Source organism: Ascaphus truei, chromosome 1 (genome assembly GCF_040206685.1).
Source record: "Ascaphus truei isolate aAscTru1 chromosome 1, aAscTru1.hap1, whole genome shotgun sequence".
Lineage (NCBI taxonomy): Eukaryota > Metazoa > Chordata > Amphibia > Anura > Ascaphidae > Ascaphus > Ascaphus truei.
In genome coordinates this window covers 46,064,766-46,092,095 of record NC_134483.1, presented here as the reverse complement: position 1 = coordinate 46,092,095, position 27,330 = coordinate 46,064,766, and the positions used below count along the sequence as shown (strand labels likewise).

The 27,330-nt window shown below is 47.0% G+C and overlaps 2 protein-coding genes across 3 annotated transcripts in view; one reads left to right on the top strand and one right to left on the bottom strand.

Annotated features, from left to right (window-relative positions):
* The window catches only part of CCBE1 (collagen and calcium binding EGF domains 1), a 474,905-nt gene that overhangs the window by 390,047 nt on the left and 57,528 nt on the right, over positions 1 to 27,330 (top strand). The gene's annotated exons all lie outside the window — the stretch shown is intronic.
* On the bottom strand, positions 21,195 to 26,250 carry LOC142487700 (uncharacterized). Its single transcript, XM_075587435.1, has 2 exons — positions 24,750 to 26,250; positions 21,195 to 23,816 (listed from the first exon to the last, which is right to left on the bottom strand). Exons 1-2 carry the CDS (start codon positions 25,867 to 25,869, stop codon positions 22,675 to 22,677), a joined length of 2,262 nt encoding a protein of 753 aa, XP_075443550.1. The 5' UTR covers positions 25,870 to 26,250; the 3' UTR covers positions 21,195 to 22,674.

Here is a 27,330-nt window from a genome sequence, read left to right as displayed (position 1 = left end):
CTGGGGTGCCTCATTCTTTTGCAATTCACAAGTCGTCAATTCAAATTGCCTACTTTAATTTCATTAAATCATTTTCAAGGAATAAGATGCACAACAAGCTGCATTCCACGGTTATTGTTCATTTTCTGGAACATCCTACACAATGATTAACTAATCCCTTACTGTTGCAATATTTACAAAATATATGTATTCTGAAAAGTTCAAATTAAAAACAGGGACAACATTCGAGGCACTTCCAGGACAAGAAACACACAAAAGAAACACATTTTTAAAATGCAATGGCTATTCTGGTGCTGGGGATCTGCCATTGGGAATAGTCGAAGCCAGGCAATAAAATTCCATATTCTCTGTACGCAAGTATGGGATTTAGCCTGAATTACATTAATCATGTTTATTCTCGGTTGCCTGGAAGGTTATCTGGATCAGGGGTGCTCAACTCTAGTCCGGAAGACCCCACAACAGGTCAGGTTTTAAGTATATCCCTGCTTCAGCACAGGTGGCTCAATCTTCCACCTGACCTGTCTGGGGCTCTTGACGTCTGGAGGTGAGCACCCCTGATGTAGATCTTTATGCTTAATTACTTTCAGATTAAAGTGCAGGGTATATTTCAGTGGTGGCGGCCCCTGTTTTTTGAAGCGACTGCAGACAGACAATAGACACATGGGAGAGGAGAAGCCAGAGCGCTCCCTAATCAGCTCGTCTCCTGAGCTCCTATGGCAGTGGTTTTCAACCTTTTTTTGGTTAGGGAACCCCAGAATTCGATTGTGAAATTCTGGGGAACCCCAACCCTCGCCCTGTCTCTCGCCCCCCCCCCTTTCACTCCCCTTGGCCCTCCTGTCTCTCGCCCTCCCGTTTCTCGCCCCTCCCCCTCTCAAATACCCCTGGCCCTCCCGTCTCTCGAACTCCTATCTTTCACCCCCCATCTCTCGCATCCCCTCTTGCCCTCCCGCTCACCCTCCCATCTCTCGCCCTCCCCCCTCGACTTCCCGTCTCTCGCCCCCTTCACCTATCTGTTCCCCCCTTGCGTCTCTAACCCCCCTCGCCCCCCCTCGCATCTCTCGCCCCCACTCGCTCTCCCCTCTCATGCCCTGCCGCCCCCTGGCCTCCCGTCTCTCGCCCCCCCTAACGTCTCTCGCTCCCCCTCCCATCACTCGCCTCCCCTCACTTTCCCGTCTCTCGCCCCCCCCTCACCCTCCCATCTCTTGCCCCACCTCACGTCTCTCGCTCTACCTCCCATCTCTCGCCCCCCCTCACCCTCCCGTCTCTTGCCCCCCGCACGTCTCTCACCCCCCTAACCCTCTCGTCTCTCGCCCCCCTCTCTTCTCTCGACCCCCCCCCCCGTCTCTCGCCCCGGTCTCCCGCCCCCTCCCCTCGCCCTGCCGTCTCTCGCCCCCCCTCGCCCTACCATCTGTCGCTCTCCCCTCATCCTCCCGTCTCTCGTCCCCCTCTCACCTTCCTATCTCTCGCGCCTCCTCTCTCGCCCTCCCGTCTCTCGCCCCCCACCTCTCCCCCTTAATTTCTGCCTTACACTCTCTCTTCTATACACACACACTCACTCTCCCCCTCTCACTTACTTACCCATGCACACACTCTTCGCCTCACACTCTCTCCCTCTCACACACCCCCTCCCCCATACAGACACACATACCGACACACACTCTTTCCCCCTCCACCCCCCCCCACACACAGACACTCTCCCCCTTTCCCACGCAGACACACACTCTATCTCTCCCCCTCCCCCCACACACAGACACATACTCTCTCCCCCCCGCCCACACAGACAGTCTCTTCCCCTCCCCCACACAGACACACACTCTCTCCCACTCCCCACACACACACACATTCTCCCCCACCGACACACAGACACACGGCCTCTTTAAGGGAGCCAGTGCTGAGAGCCCACACTGATGTTTCCTCTCCCTCTTGTCAGCCAAAAGCTGATTGCAGAAGCAGGTAGAGGAAAGATAGTAGTGAGCAGGCTGTTGCTGTTGCTGATGCCGGGTCACTGCTACGTGGGGATGCTGCCATCCCGCCGGGTCCCAGCTCTCCCCCCTGGCAGCCACAGAACCCCTGAAGGGGGCTCGTGGAACCCTGGTTGAAAATCACTGCCCTATGGGTGGGCTCCCAAGCAGCACAGGGTACAGCGAGTAGACACCCTGTCTGCTGGGAGGTCCATATAGTGCTGGCTGGCTGTGGAGACTGGAGAGCAAGGTAGGGACAATCACCCCACTGCCCCCTATTCCCCCACAGCCTTCCCTTTCCCTCCTGTCACCTCCTTGTGCTCCTGTAGACACAACTGCCCCTATCACCCTCTTGTCCATCACTGCCCCCTGTCACTCCCTTGTACCAACTGCCTCCCCCCTGTCACTCCAACTGCCTCCCCCTGTCACTCCAACTGCCTCCCCCTGTCACCCCAACTGCCTCCCCCTCTTACCCCAACTGCCTCCATCTCTCCCCTCATCCTCCACCCCTCCCAATGTGTCACCCCGTCTACCCCATGTGTCACCGCTCTCCACCATGTGTCAACCCCTCTTCCCCATGTGTCACCCCCTCCAACTTACTCTGTCAGGTGATACTCTGGGTCAGTGTATAGTGCTGCCGGCTACATACTCTCAGTGTATCATGCAGTCAGGTTATACTCCGCACAATAAATTGACAAAGAACATAACCTGACGGCTCTATACACTGACACAGGACATAACCTGAGAGCACTATACACTTACACAGGACATAACCTGAGAGCACTATACACTGACACAGGACATAACCTGAGAGCACTATACACTTACACAGGACATAACCTGAGAGCACTATACACTGATACAGACATACTGGGGAGCCCTGGACGCGCGTGCAAGGGGCGCAGGCTCCCGATGACGCAACGCCGAGGGGCGGCCACTAGCAAGCCGGGAAATCTCCCGGCTTGCGGAACTGGCCGCAGTGCAATAAACTGTGTCGGTAGTGTAACCTGACGGTACTATACACTGATACAGGACATAACCTGAGAGCACTATACACTGACACAGGACATAACCTGAGAGCACTATACACTGACACAGGACATAACCTGAATGCACTATACACTGACACAAGACATAACCTGACGGCACTATACACTGACACAGGACATAACCTGAGAGCACTATACACTGACACAGGACATAACCTGAATGCACTATACACTGACACAAGACATAACCTGACGGCACTATACACTAACACAGGACATAACCTGACAGCACTATACACTGACACAGGACATAACCTGACAGCACTATACACTGATACAGACATAACCTGACGGTACTATACACTGATACAGGACATAACCTGAGAGCACTATACACTGACACAAGACATAACCTGAATGCACTATACACTGACACAAGACATAACCTGAGAGCACTATACACTGACACAAGACATAACCTGACGGCACTATACACCGACACAGGACATAACCTGACAGCACTATACACTGACACAGGACATAACCTGAGAGCACTATACACTGACACAAGACATAACCTGACGGCACTATACACTGACACAGGACATAACCTGACAGCACTATACACTGACACAGGACATAACCTGAATGCACTATACACTGACACAGGACATAACCTGACGGCACTATACACTGACACAAGACATAACCTGACGGCACTATACACCGACACAGGACATAACCTGACAGCACTATACACTGACACAGGACATAACCTGACAGCACTATACACTGATACAGGACATAACCTGAGAGCACTATACACTGACACAAGACATAACCTGAATGCACTATACACTGACACAAGACATAACCTGACGGCACTATACACTGACACAGGACATAACCTTACGGCACTATACACTGACACAAGACATAACCTGACGGCACTATACACCGACACAGGACATAACCTGACAGCACTATACACTGACACAGGACATAACCTGACAGCACTATACACTGACACAGGACATAACCTGACAGCACTATACACTGATACAGGACATAACCTGAGAGCACTATACACTGACACAAGACATAACCTGAATGCACTATACACTGACACAAGACATAACCTGACGGCACTATACACCGACACAGGACATAACCTGACAGCACTATACACTGACACAGGACATAACCTGACAGCACTATACACTGACACAGGACATAACCTGACAGCACTATACACTGACACAGGACATAACCTGACGGCACTATACACTGACACAGGACATAACCTGACAGCACTATACACTGACACAGGACATAACCTGACGGCACTATACACTGACACAGGACATAACCTGACAGCACTATACACTGACACAGGACATAACCTGACGGCACTATACACTGACACAGAACATAACCTGACGGCACTATACACTGATACAGACATAACCTGACGGCACTATACACTGACACAGGACATAACCTGACAGCACTATACACTGACACAGGACATAACCTGACGGCACTATACACTGACACAGGACATAACCTGACAGCACTATACACTGACACAGGACATAACCTGACAGCACTATACACTGACACAGAGCATAACCTGACGGCACTATACACTGATACAGACATAACCTGACGGCACTATACACTGACACAGGACATAACCTGACGGCACTATACACTGATACAGACATAACCTGACGGCACTATACACTGACACAGGACATAACCTGACAGCACTATACACTGACACAGGACATAACCTGACAGCACTATACACTGACACAGAGCATAACCTGACGGCACTATACACTGATACAGACATAACCTGACGGCACTATACACTGACACAGGACATAACCTGATGGCACTATACACTGATACAGACATAACCTGACGGCACTATACACTGACACAGGACATAACCTGACGGCACTATACACTGACACAGGACATAACCTGACGGCACTATACACTGACACAGGACATAACCTGACGGCACTATACACTGACACAGGACATAACCTGACAGCACTATACACTGATACAGACATAACCTGACGGCACTATACACTGACACAGGACATAACCTGACGGCACTATACACTGACACAGGACATAACCTGACGGCACTATACACTGACACAGGACATAACCTGACGGCACTATACACTGACACAGGACATAACCTGACAGCACTATACACTGACACAGCACATAACCTGACAGCACTATACTGTACACTGACACAGGATATAACCTGACAGCAGTATACACTGACACAGGACATAACCTGACAGCACTATACACTGACACAGGATATAACCTGACAGCACTATACACTGATACAGACATAACCTGACTGCACTATATACTGATACAGACATAACCTGACGGCACTATACACTGACACAGCATAACCTGCCAGCACTATACACTGACACAGAGCATAACCTGACGGCACTATACACTGACACAGGACATAACCTGACATCACTATACACTGACACAGCACATAACCTGACAGCACTATAAACTAACACAGGACATAACCTGACGGCACTATACACTAACACAGGACATAACCTGACAGCACTATACACTAATACAGGACATAACCTGACGGCACTATACACCGACACAGGACGTAACCTGACAGCACTATACACTGACACAAGACATAACCTGACGGCACTATACACTGACACAGGACATAACCTGACGGCACTATACACTGACACAGAACATAACCTGACAGCACTATACACTGACACAGGATATAACCTGACAGCACTATACACTGACACAGCACATAACCTGACGGCACTATACACTGACACAGGACATAACCTGACGGCACTATACACTGACACAGAACATAACCTGACAGCACTATACACTGACACAGGACATAACCTGACGGCACTATACACTGACACAGGACATAACCTGACGGCACTATACACTGACACAGGACATAAACTGACGGCACTATACACTGACACAGCACATAACCTCACGGCACTATACACTGACACAGGACATAAACTGACAGCACTATACACTGACACAGGACATAACCTAACGGCACTATACACTGACACAGGACATAACCTGACAGCACTATACACTGACACAGGACATAACCTGAGAGCACTATACACTGACACAGAACATAACCTCACGGCACTATACACTGACACAGGACATAACCTGAGAGCACTATACACTGACACAGGACATAACCTGACATCACTATACACTGACACCGGACATAACCTGACAGCACTATACACTGACACAGGACATAACCTGACGGCACTATACACTGACACAGGACATAACCTGACCGCACTATACACTGACACAGCATAACCTGACGGCACTATACACTGACACAGGACATAACCTGACAGCACTATACACTGACACAGGACATAACCTGACAGCACTATACACTGACACAGCACATAACCTGACAGCACTATACACTGACACAGGACATAACCTGACAGCACTATACACTGACACAGGACATAACCTGACAGCACTATACACTGACACAGGACATAACCTGACGGCACTATACACTGACACAGGACATAACCTGACGGCACTATACACTGACACAGGACATAACCTTACGGCACTATACACTGACACAGACATAACCTGACGGCACTATACACCGACACAGGACATAACCTGACAGCACTATACACTGACACAGGACATAACCTGACAGCACTATACACTGACACAGGACATAACCTGACAGCACTATACACTGATACAGGACATAACCTGAGAGCACTATACACTGACACAAGACATAACCTGAATGCACTATACACTGACACAAGACATAACCTGACGGCACTATACACCGACACAGGACATAACCTGACAGCACTATACACTGACACAGGACATAACCTGACAGCACTATACACTGACACAGGACATAACCTGACAGCACTATACACTGACACAGGACATAACCTGACGGCACTATACACTGACACAGGACATAACCTGACAGCACTATACACTGACACAGGACATAACCTGACGGCACTATACACTGACACAGGACATAACCTGACAGCACTATACACTGACACAGGACATAACCTGACGGCACTATACACTGACACAGGACATAACCTGACAGCACTATACACTGACACAGAGCATAACCTGACGGCACTATACACTGATACAGACATAACCTGACGGCACTATACACTGACACAGGACATAACCTGACGGCACTATACACTGATACAGACATAACCTGACGGCACTATACACTGACACAGGACATAACCTGACGGCACTATACACTGACACAGGACATAACCTGACGGCACTATACACTGACACAGGACATAACCTGACGGCACTATACACTGACACAGGACATAACCTGACAGCACTATACACTGACACAGCACATAACCTGACAGCACTATACACTGACACAGGACATAACCTGACAGCACTATACACTGACACAGGACATAACCTGACAGCACTATACTGTACACTGACACAGGATATAACCTGACAGCAGTATACACTGACACAGGACATAACCTGACAGCACTATACACTGACACAGGATATAACCTGACAGCACTATACACTGATACAGACATAACCTGACTGCACTATATACTGATACAGACATAACCTGACGGCACTATACACTGACACAGCATAACCTGCCAGCACTATACACTGACACAGAGCATAACCTGACGGCACTATACACTGACACAGGACATAACCTGACATCACTATACACTGACACAGCACATAACCTGACAGCACTATAAACTAACACAGGACATAACCTGACGGCACTATACACTAACACAGGACATAACCTGACAGCACTATACACTAATGCAGGACATAACCTGACGGCACTATACACCGACACAGGACGTAACCTGACAGCACTATACACTGACACAAGACATAACCTGACGGCACTATACACTGACACAGGACATAACCTGACGGCACTATACACTGACACAGAACATAACCTGACAGCACTATACACTGACACAGGACATAACCTGACAGCACTATACACTGACACAGCACATAACCTGACGGCACTATACACTGACACAGGACATAACCTGACGGCACTATACACTGACACAGAACATAACCTGACAGCACTATACACTGACACAGGACATAACCTGACGGCACTATACACTGACACAGGACATAACCTGACGGCACTATACACTGACACAGGACATAACCTGACGGCACTATACACTGACACAGCACATAACCTCACGGCACTATACACTGACACAGGACATAAACTGACAGCACTATACACTGACACAGGACATAACCTAACGGCACTATACACTGACACAGGACATAACCTGACAGCACTATACACTGACACAGGACATAACCTGAGAGCACTATACACTGACACAGAACATAACCTCACGGCACTATACACTGACACAGGACATAACCTGAGAGCACTATACACTGACACAGGACATAACCTGACATCACTATACACTGACACCGGACATAACCTGACAGCACTATACACTGACACAGGACATAACCTGACGGCACTATACACTGACACAGGACATAACCTGACCGCACTATACACTGACACAGCATAACCTGACGGCACTATACACTGACACAGGACATAACCTGACAGCACTATACACTGACACAGGACATAACCTGATGGCACTATACACTGACACAGGACATAACCTGACGGCACTATACACTGACACAGGATATAACCTGACGGCACTATACACTGACACAGGATATAACCTGACATCACTATACACTGACACAGGACATAACCTGACAGCACTATACACTGACACAGGACATAACATGACAGCACTATACACTGACACAGGACATAACCTGATGGCACTATACACTGACACAGGACATAACCTGACGGCACTATACATTGACACAGGACATAACCTGATGGCACTATACACTGACACAGGACATAACCTGACGGCACTATACATTGACACAGGACATAACCTGATGGCACTATACACTGACACAGGACATAACCTGACGGCACTATACATTGACACAGGACATAACCTGATGGCACTATACACTGACACAGTCAGATTATGCTCTGTGTGTGTATACATGTATTCATTTGACATTTCTTTTATTTTGGCCTGTAAGATGTGTGCAGAGGTACATTTAGTGGAGACCGATTAGGGTGAAATGAAATCCCGGCTTTTTTGCGCCTGTACCTTTAACAAGGCAAAACATACAAACACAAACAAAATAAAGGCCTACTCCACTTTGGAGAATAACTAAACCTTTACTCCAGCCCTTTCGAACTGGGTGGGTATCTTAGCTGATTATCACCCTAAACACACACACACACATATATATATACACACACACACACACACACACACACACACACACACACACACACACACACACACACACACAACAGTCCAACAAGAAAGTCTCTTATCTGTTTCTTTTGTTGTTGCTGTAGGGGACTCCTCCTCTCTGTTCTCCTGGGTCTGCATCCTTGTGTGCTATGGCACTCTCTGTGTCCAGGTATAGAGGTCTTATCCCCTTGTCTTGTTGTCAGCATACAGTCCTTCTGTGTGCATCAAGACATCATATTTTCCTCAGGTCAGCCCAGTTGTGGGCTAAGGAAATCTCTGTAGTCCTCATTCTCCTTATGTCAGCCCAAATGCGAGCTAAGGAATCTCTCTCCTGTTTCTCACATCAGGCTTTTTTTAAGATTCCTAATCAGCCTGGTGGAGTCTGGATGATTGCCTGTGTGCAATTAACAAGCTTGCTGCTGGATTTAGAGGCAGTTTCTCTCAAACAGTGATAAGTCTCTGTTACATGGCCCTTTGACAATGACTGGTTGTGGCTCCAACTCCCAGTCAGGTTAGCCACCCCTGGTATATTGTCTGTGTAACTGATATATTGTATGTATATCTTTATTTATATATCACCATCCAGGTACATAGCGCGTCAAATCAGTAATACACGTGACATAATGTTAGAACACATCATGGGAATAAGCGCTTCAGACATGAAAGTAACAGTATGAATAATAACATTACCGTAATGACATTGTTATATAAAGCTGTTAACTACAAACTCTGCCATGCTATTACTAAGGATTTCATCTCTATTACGGTCATCATAAGATTATACAGAAAGACCTTCAGACTTACCACAACGGCCTTGGAAACATGAGCACCTAACATAGGAAAGGATGATATAATTTGTTACGCCTTATGCTGAGCGGTGTAATTTATTGAATAGCGAGGAAATATTTTGTAACCGACGTGTTGCTAATAACTACCACAATGATTTAGCACATGAAATATACGCTCGTACTTGTCCATAATGTGTAACATACACGGGCAGAGTATAGTGGTTAGTGAAAACCTCAGGCAATAAGAAACATATGTACAATAGAGATTGGAAAGCAAGTTAAATATATTTATATCTTCAAGAACAAGGACAAAAAAAAATTGTTTGAAAGAATGAGGTAAATATATCTGCCGGGGCCAAAAAATATATACATATTTGGCGATAATAGTGAATATTATTATTGTTATTATCGTTTATTTGCAAGGCGCCACCATAGTGCAGTACAATGAGGGTACAGAAATGACTACTTATGGACAAACAAGAGCAGACAGATAGAAAAGGTAGTGAGGTCGCAGCTCTGAGAGCTTAACAGGTAGTGGCCGACTACAGATATTCCCCAAAAATTCAATAACTACATTAATAGTGTGATGCTATAAATACAGTATGAGGAGTGTGTGTATAAAGGCAATTTTGGAGCAAACATTACATCTTGCATCAATATATGAAGGAGCTTTGCTCCAAGTTTGCCTCTTCTGCACTGGCTTCAGATTTCAGACATTTTAGTAGGGGTTTAATACCAGGTGCACATGTTATGATGCAGGGGGGGCCAACTCCAGGCCTCAAGGGCCACCAACAGGTCAGGTTTTAAGGATATCCCTGCTTCAGCATAGGTGGCTCAATCAGTTACTGATTGATATCCTTAAATCCTGACCTGTTGGTGGCCGTTTAGGACTGGAGTTGGCCACCACTGTTATAATGGGATCTGCCAAATTCAGTGTCTCTCGTTGAGAAAGTTTTACTCCCTATATTGTAAAAGCCGCGCTGATTACAGAGGCAGGGGGTATAGAGTGTCAATAGGGGAGTGTGCTGTCTTTTTTTTCCATTTCATTTCCTACTGAGTGCGAATAGCCGTGCGGCTATTTGCACTCAACTTAACTGAGTGTGAATAGCCGAGCTGCTATGAACACTGTAATGTCAATAGGCTTCTATGCCTTTACTCACTACCAAAGCATCAGAAAGTCGTATAGCTCAGTGGTTATGCTCCAGGCCATTAACAAAGTGGACCAGGGTTTGATTCCTAGCTGGGATGTTTATTTTTTTTCCTACTGAGTGCGATTAGCCGAGCTGCTATGAACACTGTAATTTCAATAGGCTTCTATGCCTTTATTCACTCGAAAAGCATCAGAAAGTGTTATACTGTAGGTCAATTGGTAATGCTACAGCCTATTAACAGAGTGGACCAGGGTTCGATTCCTGGCTGGGATGTTTATTTTTTTTTCCATTTTATTTCCTACTGAGTGCGAATAGCCGTGCGGCTATTTGCACTCAACTGTGAATAGCCATGCGGCTATTTGCACTCAACTGTGAATATCCACAGCCTAAAAGGTGGGCTTCCATTTTCAGAAACAATACTGCTTTATGATCTCTATCTATCTATCAAATACAAATATCACTTGTGAGCACATTCACATGTCTTAGACAGGTCTGCAACCCTGCCTTTCACCATTATCACCTAGCATACAGTGCTTCCACTGTGGCAAGGGATTCTGGGAAATGACATGCTAGTGGGGGAGGGTGGGTTAACCTGTTAATTACTGTAGCGGTTACTAACTACTAAGGTGATTAAGGGGTTAGGGGCCATTATATTGGATTTTTTATTGTACTGGATTGTTTCTGGCAACGGAGGACATGGACGATGATGAGGACGGACTTCATCGTGGCAGGCTGGCAGGGGTAAGTGCAAGTTTTATTTACTTTATTTCTGCTGGTTAATGTTTTATTTTAAAATGGGCAAATTTACTATTATCGATTTCTGGATAATAGTAATTTTGCCCATTACTGTACTGTATGTGTTAGGGGGGTGTATTTATTTCATAGTATTCAACATATTTTATTTTGGGCACAGGATTGGTACCGCAGGCTGGCGGGGACCCCCGAACACCCGCGGGGACCCCTGAACACCTTTAGGGACACCCGAGGACCCCGAGACACCTGCGGGACCACCCGAGGACCCCATACACCCGTGAGGACCACCCGGGGATACTTGTGGGGCCCCCAGACACCCACGGAACCACCTGAGGGCACCCGGACACCCGCAGGAACCTCCCATGGGCCCCCAGACACCCATGGAGACTACCTGGAGGCCAACGGACACCCGTGTGGACCACCCGAAGGCCCCCAGACACCCGCAGGGACCACCCGCTTTGTGCATAGCCCCCTCTATATCCAATCTTCTCACAAGATGCAAAATACGGATTACTGCAGGGGTGGCCAACTCAAGTCCTCATGGGCCACCAACAGGGTAGGTTTTAAGGATATCCCTGCTTCAGCACAGTTGACTCAGTCAATGACTGAACCACTGATAGAACCACTGGTAGAGCCACGTCTCTCACATTCAAAACGTATCTAAAACTTGTCGCTTTTTCATCCGCAATATAACAAAGATACGCCCTTTCCTTTGTTGCTCGACTGCTAAAACTTTGACTCAGGCCCTCATTCTCTCCCGTCTCTATTACTGTAACCTCCTGCTGTCCGGCCTTCCTGCCTCTCACCTGTCTCCCCTACAATCTATCCTAAACGCTGCTGCCAGAATCACTCTACTCTTTCCTAAATCTGTCTCAGCGTCCCCCCTGCTGAAATCTCTGTCCTGGCTTCCGATCAAATCCTGCATCACGACTCAATTCTCCTCCTCACTTTTAAAGCTTTACACTCTTCTGCCCCTCACTACATCTCAGCCCTAATTTCTCGCTATGCACCATCCTGACTCTTGCGTTCTGCTCAAGGATGTCTTCGTTCTACCCCCTTTGTATCTAAAGCTCTCTCCCACCTTAAACTTCTCACTGACTGCCCCACCCCTCTGAAATGCCCTTCCGATCAACACTTGACTAGCACTCTCTCTATCCACTTTAAGACCCACTTGCTTAAAGAAGCATATGAGTAGCACCGTGGCTTATACTATGCACATGATACATAAAGCTTGGCCCCTGCAGACACACTTACCAGAATTCCCTCCTACTGTCTCTGTACGTTCTCCCCACCAATTCGATTGTAAGCTCTTCAGAGCAGGGACTCCTCTTCCGAAATGTTACTTTTATGTCTGAAGCACGTATTCTCATGATCTGTTATTTGTATTATTTGTTATCTATATGATTGTCACGTGTAGTACTAATGTGAAGCGCTATGTACCTTAATGGCGCTATATAAATAAAGACATACATAGGAGAAATGAAAGTATTCCCTTAGAGAAGGTGCACTCAACCTCTTATTCGACAAGGAAACTCAGTATATAATTCACTGGAAAGAGATGGTTTCCCATCCCCACTAATACATCATATATTTATTAACAAGAGAAATACTGTCTAAAACCTAACTGAAATTAGCGCTACTTAACAGATATGCACGTCTTGCAATATTTGTTAATGCTGCTAGGACCCTGTACGATAGCTAATAAAAAGAGGTGGTGGAGGGTCGTATCCTCCTAGACATACATATGTCTAAATCGCTAAACATAAAGTCATAGTGTATATACAAAACCTATAGTGCAATTTCCTATTCAGTGTGCTAATGTAAAGAGACCCCTATATCCAGTAGTGTCTAAAGTGACTGCAGACATAAACGTAAGTCTTGCAGTACGTGTGGTAATAAGTATAGCGATATTAGAATAATGGTCAGTCTACATGCACATATGTGCTGAAGCAGGGATATCCCTCATACCTGGCTTGTTGGTGGCCCTTGAGGACTGGAGTTGGCCGCCCTGGCCTACTGCTTCTTTTGGAAAGTAGATATGATGTCATCATTTGACATACAGCTAAAATTGGATGGCAATAAGTATGTGATGAGAATTTTTTTTTTATTGTAACTGGTAAAAACAAGCTTTCAGGTTTCATGGGTATAATATTCATTTGAAGGGGATTGAGTCTTTCTATGGAAACCAATGGCTTTGGCAAAAAATATGAAAAATTCCCTTGGGTTTGTAACTTGGCAAAAGCTTCTCCAGATATATCAAAGTAAAAAAACCGAATTGCTTTCAATTGAAAGTTTTTAGCGGTATATTAGTGTCGTTTTTGTTCTCGGTTTGCCGCAGAAAATCCTTGATATGTAACCTAATATATTTTTTGTTGGCTTAGTAGAGCTGCACCTTTAAAGTACAAAATTCAGTAACAGCAGCTACTTTAAAAAAAAAGAAGGGGGTGTGTGCCGAGCACGCACGTTGTAAGTGAAATGTATTTGTGTATTGTCACAGAAATTGTAATTACAGTATACTCTCAAAAGTATTTAATACAATCAAAAACATGAAAATCAAAATACAATTTCAGTGATAAAACACAAACAAGTTTCACTCGGCACAAACGTCTGTTTTTGTATGTCTGAAAAATAAATGATAGACTGCTCTGCTCCTGTGACAAGGAAATGTTGTTCTCTCTGTGTGCTTTCAATCTTCTGAACTCATTGTTGCAGCTGGATGTGGGGGAGGGGAGCAGTATGGTTCAGAGGGGTTTGGCGGTTGTGTCTGCGCATGTGCTATGCGCGTGACCACTGCCGCGCATGCGCATGGCGAAGGCTGCGTCTACGCATGTGTGAGGCAATGACCGCGTCTGCGAGCGGCAACTGCGACGGCCGCGCATGCGCTGGAGTTGTCTAGCCCTTTTGCGCATGCGCTGCCTATGGCGGCTTCTACTCATATCCCCAACAATGCGCATGCACGGACAGTCATAAGATTCTGCACATGCGCAGTCACTCACTTCCGTTACAATTTTCGTCCCCAGTAGCCTTTTTTTTCCCTATGAGTTTTTTTTTGGCGCCACTGCCAGCTAAAAAGTTTTACTTAAAAAAATCTCTACTGTATTGTACATGTTCTAATTTCAATCGGCTTCTCTGCATAACTATAAAAAAATAATTATGTCCCAAAGACAAGTAAGAACACATTAGACCAGGGGGGCGCAATATTTTTCCCCTGCGCCCCTCTGCTGGCTTTCCCCTCTCACCTTGATTCAGACGTCATGTTAACGTGACGTCATTTGACGCCGCGTTGCCATGGCGACGTGTCACCAGGACGTCTGAATCAAGGTAAGTACGGTTTCCAGAGGCCCTGCAGCACCCTGGCATTCATTTTAATGCATTCGGGAAGCGTGCGGGGGCCTCTGTAACCTCCGCCCCCCAACCCCCCTGCAGCGAATCTTGTGCACCCTCCACTTTGCGCACAGCTGCATTAGACAAATGGATGAATTTGTTGTTTCAAAATGCGGCAGGCATAAGCTTATAGGGGTCCTTATTAAAATGGATGTGAAGTAAAAGGTGACATTGTGTGCTCATTTGCATGACATTTCCCAGAATCCCTAGCTGCAGTGGAAGTGCTGTATACTAGGAGATAGTGGGGAAACGCAGGGTTGCAGACCTGTCTGAGGCATGTGAAAGTGCGCACAAGTGGTATTTTTATTTTCTAGTTCCCATATGGTATTCATTGTTCATAGTTATCTACATGATTAAGTTTTTGTGACACATTATAATTAAAATCAATTTGTACATACCAGAAACGTTTTGCTCAATATATCTTTACCAATTAATGTATAGTGTACCCTTCACAAGGCTACTAATATTAATACTGTAAATGTCCACTCGTTATCAGGAAACCTATAAAGATGTCGGTTAACAATTGCTTCCATAAACAGAGAAATGTAATATAAATATGTTACCTAACATATATACATCACCACATTATTTTTCTAAGAATATTATATATCATAAAGAGAATGGTTAAGGCATTTTCTATTTGACTTTGCATTTTGCATCTCATTTGAAAGAAGTGAATAGTTCATAATGTGAAATGTTGATTTGAATCCACTATAAAATATATTCATATCTGGATAAAAAAAATGAAAAGTTCCTTAATTGAGCTAATTCTTGGCACACAATCATGTTCCTCCTTACTAACTATAGAAATATTGCTGGTTACCAAATGGCAACTTACTGTTCTTGGAAAACCCATTGCTCTAGGTACTACAACTTTTCACAACCAGCAAATTGATAACTTCCGACTCTTCTTAATTCTACCTGTTGCTTCCCTTGTAAGGCCGAGTCCATAGAAGGACAGGCCGTGCGGACGCTCAGCGCTGAGCCCCTGCATCCTCAATGAGGATGCCTTGAGAGAGGGCTCACGTTAGCGTCCGCAGGCGTGCTGACGAGTTGGAGTTTTCGGCCGAGCGCCAGGCTGTTTTTCAGCGCGCTGTCGGCTGAAAACCTCCAATCACAGCACAGCAGTGTCAACGTCACGGCGCCCAGCGACGTCACTGCCCCGCCTCCAACCACCTCCCCCCGGCTCCGATCGCGCCCGCTGGCTCGCCTGTATGGGCATGAAACCGCGCAGATTTCAGCGTCAGCGCGGCTCGGATCTCGTCACCCCTCTATGGCCCGGGCCTTAGGCACGTTCTATAGTAGGTGCGGGCGCGCGCCTGTGCGAACACGCGTGCACGTGACGCACACTTTGTGTGTATGGTGGTCCGTGCTGCCGGGAGCGTCAGGTTGTATATATATGTGTGTGTGTGTGTGTGTGTGTATGTGTATGTGTGTGTAATTTATTATATATTTTTAAAATGTAAAAAAAAAGACACATTGGTAAAAGAATAAAATATTTATTAACATTGTGCACACAAACACACACACACACACACACACACACACACACACACACACACACACACACACATAGGCGGTAGCGGCGCAAAAACGTACTTTTTGAGTCTTCCCCGCTATCGCCCGGCTCCACGCTCACTGGGCCCTAGTATACAATGGCTGGCTAACCACAGTCGACTATAACTGCCGCGCGCGCACGGCGCAGCAAGAGCGCCCCCTATATTACGGGACTAAAGGACTGAAGTGAACTAATGCCAGTGAAATAGTTGTAATCAATGTATGGGGTTTATACCTTTAAATGAAAATCAGTCACGTACAAGTATTTTAAATAATTCATTATCCTTTAGGGCCGTATTCAACAAAGTCGTCGTTGCAAAAAAAATGCAGATCTCTTCCCACCCAAAAATTGTTTACTCTTTCTGCCTAATTCACAAAAAATTAGGTATGCATGATTTCTGGCGATAACACAGGACATTGGCATAAATAAATACAGCACGGATTCCAGAGTGGTAAATACCAGGTATTGAAACATCTGCTGTACATACTGTGTATAGACACTTTCACATGCGATTTCTCCTATTCACAGGTGTTTTTCCTTATTGCACAATTATTTAGGTAGGCAATTTAGTTCTTTAGGGCCCTATGCAGAGAGCAGCGCTTTTAAAAATTGGCGAGGGTAATAAAAAGTAGCTTTAATGGAGAGTTTTATTCTCCATATGCAGAAATGTGCGAAATCTGCAATTAATACCATGAATGCGTGTTGCGAGGTTGAAATGGAGAGATGCGCGCTGCTGAAATGTGTTAGAACTAAATCGCGCATTTTTTTTTTTTCCTATGGCCGGCGAGCTCCAGCTTCTTGCCAACTTTTGTTGGCGGAGCTAATTGTTGAAAATCGCGCCATTTTATTGGCGCGAAGAGCCGCTAGATGGCGATCGCGCCTTTCTAAATTTGGATATTTTTACAACTGGCGAGATGTAGGTTCTCGCCAGCCGCGCGGCGAGATTTTCAAATAGAAAAAAAAAATGGCGCGTTTTCCGTTACCCGGCATTTTCTCCTGGTTTCTACGCAAATTTCTCCAATAAATGGCGACATTTACAATAGCGCAGCTCTCTGCATAAGGCCCTTAGTTGCATTTTATTTCATTGTTGTCTCTTCTGTAGGCTGCTTCTTAGTTTTTTTTTGTTGTTTTTTTTTTTCAACTATTTTTTTTATTTCTTTAGGCAGCACTTCAGGTTCTTTCTTTCTTCCCTGGGTTTCTTCTCAAGTCTGTTAAACTATTTTAAAGATCATTTCGGCTGAGAAAAAAAAACAATCGCGATCACTGATCTGCTCACATAGTGAAAATCGCTCTTTGGAGCATGTTGATATACTGGATAACCAATTCATTTTGAACATGTTGCTCGTTTGCATTTCAACTTGAAATACACAATCTTAGCAAACTCAAAATCCAGTCCCACAATATTATATAGTTATATATTTAATTGTGCCATCTGGCCTGCTAATGGGAAAGTGACTTCTCGGAAGACCCAATGCACATCCAATATGACAAATGATTTTATTCATTTCTATATGTTTCTTCTTCTCATAAGTATAGGGATGAAGTAGCAGCTCAGTGAGTAAAGACACTGGCTCTGTAAATAACAACACTGAGTTTAAATCAGAGGAACATGGTTCAATTCCTTGTACAAGTCACTTTACCTCCCTGTGCCTCAGGCACCAAAATCATAGCTTGTAATCTCATCTGAGCAGGGACTGTGTCTGTAAAAATTCCTGTGTACTGCGCACTATACTGTAATTGTGAAGTGCCTTGAGTCCCACAGGGGGGAAAACACTATACAGGCAGTCCTCGGTTATCCGACACAATGCGTTACTCAAAATGGCGTTGTAAAGCGAAACGTTGTAAAGCGAAACACGTTTTCCCATAGGAACACTGTTTAAATGAAAGGTTCCGTTCCTAAAGGCATTTTTAACACTAAAATACACCAAATATTTTATGCAGGCAATAAGATATGCAGCACACACATAAATTATAAAGTGTATATACTGTATTATATATATAATATAACATAATAAATAATATATTATATAGTATAATATTATATATATACGCTCTTACGACGCTTTGCAACGTTGTTTATGTGAATGTGTATATATATACACACATACACAACGTTGCAAAGCGTTATAAGAGCGTTGGATAAGCCATTTTGGCGTTGTAAAAATGAACATAGGTCTGCATTGCACAGCGTTGGATAAGCCATTCGTTGTAAAGCGAAGCGTTGTAAAACGAGGACTGCCTGTATGAAGTAAAGTTATTATTATAGGTCATTTAGTTCAATGTTTTTAATAGGCATTTCAGCTGAAGAGACATTCACATATTTATTCATAGCTTCCGTGGCTGCCTCTTCTCTCTTTTATTGAATAGGTAGACAAGGGCTTCACATCTTCTTCACATTTTGTTTTCCGTACAGTACCTCATCTACAGTACATATCTGTTGTTTTTTTGTTTTTTCTCTCTACACTGTTTTAGCCATAGATTCCTGTGTATATCCGTATTGCTGACCTGAAGAAGAGAGGATAACTCTCGAGAGCTTGTCCTATGACATAAATTGTTAGTCCAATAAAAAAGGTATCACCTAATACTGAAGCACATATACATATATATATATGTAGCCATGCTGTAAAATGGCTGCAGTCATCTCTCCTGCTGACAGTAAGTTATGGGCATGCCAGCAGTAATTATGGAGGTTTGCCCTCACACCCTGGTGAGGTGCCCTATGTATGGATGGGAGTGGTCACAGGCTCTGACTCCACGGTTAGTGATGTCAGAGTTGTGTCAGCCCCAGAGGATACATAAGGCACAGCACTGATCAAAAGTTAGCGAGTTGGAAGTAGAGAGTAAGAGTGTGTTTGCTGAGTTATGGAGGAGGAGTTAAGAAGCTGTTAGAAGGACAGTGTTGGAACTGTGACCAGGGACCTGGTCACAGGGAGATATCCCTGCGGGGATAGGGAATCCCTACATTAGGAGGACTATACCTTTCAAAGGGAAGTACGGTGAACAATGGAGGGCTAAATTCACCCATTGTGGAGGGCAGCTGGCCCACCGTGCAAATAAAGATGTTCCTGTTGAAAGATACCCTCGTGTGTAAGTGTGGAGTGATTACGCAGGGGGCTGCACCACAGAGGAGTTCCTCACCAGGACCATCCACAAGCTCAAGCTGGGATCCTGATGAGGTGGAGGCGCTGCACTGGATCTAGGTAGGACTCAAGCACACTACCTCAACTGCCTGTCTGGGTTGGCAATCCCCAACACAACATCATGCGGGAGACTCAGGAGTCCTGTTGCCAACAGGTGCACCACCAGACATCACACTGTAATGGGGACTGGTTAGACCACAGGGGCCAATATGAGATTGGGTGGGTCAGGCCGGTTCAGAAAAACCGTTACATATATATATATATATATATATATATATATATATATATATAATCCAATGCACAGCCGGCACACCATATGCAAGTTAATACGTTTTGGTGCTTATCCCATAAAGCAATAACAGACCATACGATACCGGTTGCAACACGACATCAAGGGACAGCACGCAGGTAAGTAAATCATGAATTTTCTATATTTGATATTTATTTATAAAATATTTTACAAGGAAGTAATACATTGAGAGTTACCTCTCGTTTTCAAGTATGTCCTGGGCACAGAGTAAAACAAATAATACATGGTTACAAGTACAGTTACATAAATGAACAGGGTATACATTATATACAAGACATTGCGTGCACAGTTAAAGAAAATATATATTATGAGTGTATGAAACAGTTACAGACCAGGTTAAAATGTGAGACAGCCTTAGATTTGAAAGAACTTAAACTGGTGGTGGATGTGAGAGTCTCTGGTAGGTTGTTCCAGTTTTGGGGTGCACGGAAGGAGAAGGAGGATACTTTGTTGAGCCTTGGGACCATGAATACTCTTTTGGAGTCTGATCTCAGGTGATAAGTGCTGCATGTGGTAGGGGTGAGGAGCTTGTTCAGATAGCTGGGTAGCTTGCCCATGAAGATAGATAGTAGATAGAAGACACATGTGTGATAGAAGACCTGCGTGCTGTCCCTTGATGTCGTGTTGCAACCGGTATCGTATGGTCTATATATATATATATATATATATATATATATATGTAACGGGTATTCCCTATGAATACCGCCGCTACTACCTGCTGTGCAACCTGTGTGGCTCTCAGGAGCCTAAGCCTCCGCTTGGGGAACCTGGGGTACATACATATCATACATCTCTAGGTGCAACGCCTCCACCTGGGAGGGATCCCAACGGAGTGGGAGGAGGCCCTCACAGGAAACAACCACACAACACGAGCGAATATAAAACAGGACTGGCTTTACTGCATGGAAACACATATATCACTCAATAACATCATAACATCATCATGCACCACGGCGGGCGCTAACCACACTGGGTGTCACGGCGGACACTAACCACACTAGGCGTCACGGCGGACGCTACCACCTCTAGGCGTCACGGCGGACGCTATCACCTCTAGGCGTCACGGCGGACGCTATCACCTCTAGGCGTCACGGCGGACGCTACCACCCACAATGTGACCCCACCCTGTGTCCAGTAACCCCCACCCAAATGTCTCGTACTCCCAGAGTCAAATACCACTGTGCATATGTGTGTGTGACTGCGCAGCCACTATGTTTGGTGATAGGCCTGGTTGGTGCACGTGAGTTGCAGGTTACCTGCCCGGGCTCCAGCCACGGGTACCGCGATATCAATCCGCACGATCCGACGTTGTCCTCCACACCGCGTGGGTTGAAAGTCCAGCGCGAACAATGTCTCTCCTAGTCTTAGGGTCTTGGGTGGTGTTCTGAGCCCAGAACCCACCTCGCAGGGCCGCACGGCTTCCGCTCTGTGTCCCTGACTACTTGACCAAATAAGGGGGCAGTGTCCCTATCTAGGGCCTGTCCCTAAGCTCCACAAGCTATTAGATGACTCAGGACCTAACTGGGACCTTGGGGGCTGCTGGCCTATGCAGAGGGTCACTGACCCCTGCATCCACCTCTTACCCCTAGCTGGTCCGGATCCTGAGTGCCTGCGTAGCTGCAAAACCCCGGGAAATGTATCTAACTGGGAGCAGGGGAATCCGGCCTTCTGATTGGCTCCCTGGCGTCAGGTGTCTCTGCCCCAAAGCACCCTGGGGGCTGGCAGTCTATTCTCGCGCATGCGCGAGCTGTCTGAGCCTCCCGCGCTGTGCACTGCCATTGCGCATGCGCAACAGCCCTGTGTATGCGGCGCCCTGCTTCCCGAGCCGCCGGGCCGGTGGCAACGCGATCGCGGCCTTAGCGACGGCCCGATCGCGTCCCCGGCAACCGGCCTGCTCGCCGCTCGCGTCCCTAGCTACCAGGGATCACTATGCTTCCGCTCCAGCCCGATCCACACGCGCGCTCGCAACTGGGAAGGAGGGGGTGAGTGCGCGAGGGGGAGGGAACCTGACTACACGCGAGGGGGACCTGGCTACATCCTCCCCCTGGTGAAAATTCCAACGTCCTCGCTTGGACCACATAACTTCCCACCAATGTACAAAAATTATATAATAAAAATGCAGTAAACATATAACTTAGCACAGGTAACTCTAAACGAGATTGCATAATTCGTTGAGCATCACAATCACAGACTGTATCTTACTACGAGAACACTGCTGAGCCTCATAATGGGGTGCCCCCATTTGATCGTAAGTAACCCTAGTTGGCGGGTACCTAACTCGTTGACTCCGTCGGAGTTGTTCTTCGGCAACTCCCTCGGGGGAGTAATAAGCATAGTCCTGAGGCCTAGCCTCTTCCCTTGAGGGGAGAAATGTCTCTGAGGGTACAAAACACGGGCTCTGTGGATCCAAAGGCTGGCCTGTTGGTGCCACCTTAGTAGGCATTGGCCTACGGGGCCCTTTACCCGTAGCTCCTTCGGGAGATGCCCCTTCTGCGGGGTGGTCCCTTTGAGAGGGTCCCTCCATAGGGTCTTCCGGAGTTTCAGAGTGAGTCTCGTTAGTTACAGTCTCTTGACCCACTTCTGATAGATCGAACTCACCGTTGAGCGGTGTGGCCTGTAGTTCCTCTTCTTCATCTCCCACTTGGGGGATGGGGAGAAGGTGATTACGATGCCAAACCTTTACCCGACCATCGGTGTCTCTGATGCGATAAACCGGGAGGCCAGGCATCTGTGACTCCACCTCATATACGCCATCTCTCCACCGGTCCGCCAATTTATGTTTTCCGGGGATTCCCAAATTACGAAGTAACACTGCATCCCCAGGACGTAACTCTCGATACTTGACTTTATTGTCATAACGTCTCTTGTTACCAGCATTCAGTTTGGCTGTAGACTTCTCAGCCTGTTGGTACGCTTGTTGCAGACTGTCTTTTAGCCTTTGCACGTACTTAAAATGAGTGGTATTGAATATCCCATCCGTTGATACTCGGAGACGCACATCTACTGGAAGTCTGGCCTCCCGCCCAAACATGAGGAAGTACGGGGAGAACCCCGTGGACTCATGGCGAGTACAGTTATACGCGTGTACCAAAGTCTCCACATGACGACTCCATTCTGTTTTCTGCATTCCCTTCAGGGTTCCAAGCATGTCCAACAGGGTCCTGTTGAATCGTTTAGGTAAAGCATCTCCTTCAGGGTGGTACGGCGTCGTCCGGGATTTGGCGATGTTCAGCATTTTAAGTAATTCTCGGATCAGAGTACTCTCAAAATCTCGCCCTTGGTCGGAGTGAAGTCGGTTTGGAAGACCGTAGTGAACGAAGAACTTTTCCCATAGAACTTTCGCGACCGTGATAGCCTTCTGGTCTTTTGTGGGGAAGGCCTGTGCATAGCGGGTGTAATGGTCCGTGATGACCAGCACATTACCGATTCCTCGACTATCAGGTTCGATACACAGGAAGTCCATACACACCAGGTCCATTGGACCAGAACTCTTTAGATGGGCCATGGGAGCTGCTCGGGTAGGCAACGTCTTGCGTTGAACGCACCGGGAACAACGGCGGCAGTGTTGTTCCACCGCTTCCCGCATCTTGGGCCAGAAAAACCGGTCTCGGACTAGCCCAAAAGTCTTCTCTACCCCGAGATGCCCGTGGTCATCGTGTAGAGACTTCAACACCATATATCTCAAGTTTTGGGGTAGAACTAGTTGTCGCCTATCAGGGTGGTTATGATATGGAACTACCCTATAGATCAAACAATTATCTATCTCGAACTTGTCCACCTCACGCATGAGTAACGCGACCAGATCTCGGGGAGCACTCTTCAATAGAGCAGGGTACTTCCGCTGAACGGCTTGTCGAATTATGCTGATCACTGGATCTCTTAATTGATAGTCTACCAAGTCTTTCCATCTTATGACTTTGTCCTGGGTTATGTTCATCCCTGCGGGGCCGCAGTAGGCTGCAGGGATCGCTTGCGACTGGCACCCTAACGAATCGGCAACTCTTAGTTCAGAGAATGCGACCTGATCATTGATGACGGCCGCTATACTACACATTGCACGCATCCCAGGTCCAGGGATCTCTTCCCATTCATCATCATCAGGGGTGGCACTCAATCCTGGTCGTCGTGATAGCGCATCGGCCCCAATGTTCAGAGGCCCCGGCTTGTACTTCAGGGAGAATCGGTAATTACATAGTGTCGCCAACCATCGGTGTCCGGCGGCATCCAATTTGGCGGAAGTATTGATGTACGTGAGGGGATTGTTATCGGTCCTTACCTCAAACGTAACACCATAGAGGTAATCATGAAGTTTCTCCGTGATCGCCCATTTGAGAGCCAGGAACTCTAACTTGTGCACCGGATATTTCTGCTCACTGGGTGTCAGACTGCGGCTGATGTAGGCTACCGGCCGAAGACCCTCGGGGTGTTTCTGATGAAGGACAGCGCCCAGTCCATTGAGACTGGCATCCACATGCAGGACATATGGTTGTTCTGGGTCAGCATATGCAAGCACTGGTGCTTCAGTCAGGCTTTTCTTCAAATTCAGGAAGGCCCGTTCACACTCAGGCGTCCACTTATCACCAAACGGTTGACGGGCCGACGTGGCCTTTCTCCCAGTATCTTCAGGGTATATCTTCAGCAAATTGTTCAGGGGTTTAGCTCGACTAGAGTACCCTTCTACGAACCGACGGTAATACCCACAGAACCCGAGGAAGGATCGCAGTTCCGCGACATTATCGGGACGCGGCCAGTTCACCACCGCTTCTACTTTGGCTGGATCAGTAGCAATCCCCTGGGCAGATACGATGTGTCCCACGTAGGTCACTGAGGTGTGGCAAAACCTACACTTGTCGAGTGATAGCTTCAATCCTTCTTGGCCAAGACGATCTATCACCTTCAGTAGCCTCTCCTCGTGTTCTTCTAAGGTCTTCCCAAAGACAATGATATCGTCCAGGTAAACCAGGCACTCCCGAGGATTCATGTCCCCTATTGTTTTTTCCATCAACCGCTGGAAGGTAGCAGGGGCTCCGCATATACCTTGGGGCATACGCGTGAACTGGTAGAAGCCCAGGGGACAGACGAAGGCAGTCTTTTCCTGATCCTCTTCACTCATGGGTACCTGGTAGTACCCAGATCGCAAATCGAGCACACTAAACCATTGGCTCCCGTTCAGAGCGTTCAGGATCTCTTCAATACGAGGGAGATTGTATTGGTCAGGTACCGTACGATTATTTAGGGTTCGATAATCGACGCACAATCTTACAGATCCATTCTTCTTCCTTACTACCACTATGGGTGATGCATAAGGACTCCGCGACTCCGTCAGTATTCCAGCGGTCTTCATCTCCTCCAGGACATCCCTTACATCGTCCACATCCCTGGGGCGATACGACGAGAGCGTTCACGGAACGGAGTGGCGTCATTCAGCCTAATAGTGTGTTGGGCGCTGCGACTGCGGCCCACATCCATCTCGCTGGTAGAAAATACTGTTTTTCTTTCCTTCAGCTTGGCTGTCAGTCGATCCTTCCACTCGGTCGGCAGGGTCGAATCCCCGAAGTTGAAGTCCAGGTCGACTAACCGCTCACCTACTACAGCGGCGTTCACCTGGGGCGCGGTTTCCACCGGGCTGACGGGATATATACTGCCCAGACTTTCTCCTACATCGATGTCCATTGGAAATGGGGAGATGTTTTGGATATACACATGGGTTCGGAGAAGAACTCGGGTCGTCCACTCTTTTACTTCAGGTATTACCCGATACCCTCTCTGGATCTCTTCCTCAGGATCACTCTCCAGTGAGAACAGATGATCGGTCTCCTCCCGATCCGGATAACAGCACCAGACGGCCATGCGTTTCACTCCCCCTGGTGAAATGGTCGTCAGTCCGCGTTGACGATTGTAGAGGTCCCCGTGACGCTCTAGGGCATATACTCGGTTGCACTCCTCTCTCAGTACAGGATCTAGGCGGGTATCGGCCATTGGCAATTCATTAGTCTCTTTCAAGTAGGCTCTGATGACAGCTCGTACTATATCCGTATTTGTCCCCAGGATGACCGGATACTGACACTGTCCTTGAGGTTTTGGGCACACCATTGCCTCCACACTCATGGGATGTTTCTTGCCGGTATTCAATTGAAGTATCTCCAGTTGAACGCTCACAATCCCATCGATGGGGTAATCTTCGTTGCTCAACCCCCTCACTTTCATATGTTCCGCTGACCGCAGGGGACAATGCTTCAGGTGCTGGTCGTAGAAGTGCCGGTATATTATGGTCACTTGAGACCCGGTGTCCAATAGGGCAGCAGCATAGACTCCCTCTACTACCACACGTACGATGGCCGAAGGGCCCACCTGACAGTAGCCATCTCCCCCTGGAGTTCCTTCGCCTGGGCTCAGGTCAGGAGCGGCTTCGGGAGGCGTGGGGGTAGCCTCGGCGGTTTTGGCTTCTGAGGTCTGCCTCTGACAGATCATAGTCCTGGCCGAGCTTCCTTTACGGAGCGTTTCCTTTTCTTGGGTGTCTCCATTAGGGCACTCTCTAGAGAAATGGCCTTTCTGTCCACAGGTATAGCAGACGACGTCTTTGAGGTCCAGTCGTCTTGGGTAGGTGGGGGAGGATCTCCCCGAAGCCCGCCCTTTCGTTGAGGGCGACTTGGGTGGCGCATCTTCCTCTTTGACAGGGGTCTTGGGCCGACGAGCGGACGCTCCCGGGGTGGCACTGGCCGGAGGATCTTTGGCTTTGGTGCCTGCATGCAGCTTGGTATAGGCCTCATGCCCTTTTACGATTCCCAGAATGTCCATGAAGGTA

Coding starts and splice junctions, on each gene's coding strand:
- LOC142487700 (XM_075587435.1), bottom strand. CDS start 25,869: ATGAAGACCGCTGGAATACTGACGGAGTCGCGGAGTCCTTATGCATCA. Junction 23,817..24,749: donor CAATACTTCCGCCAAATTGG/ATGCCGCCGGAC, acceptor TTCCAAACCGAC/TTCACTCCGACCAAGGGCGA.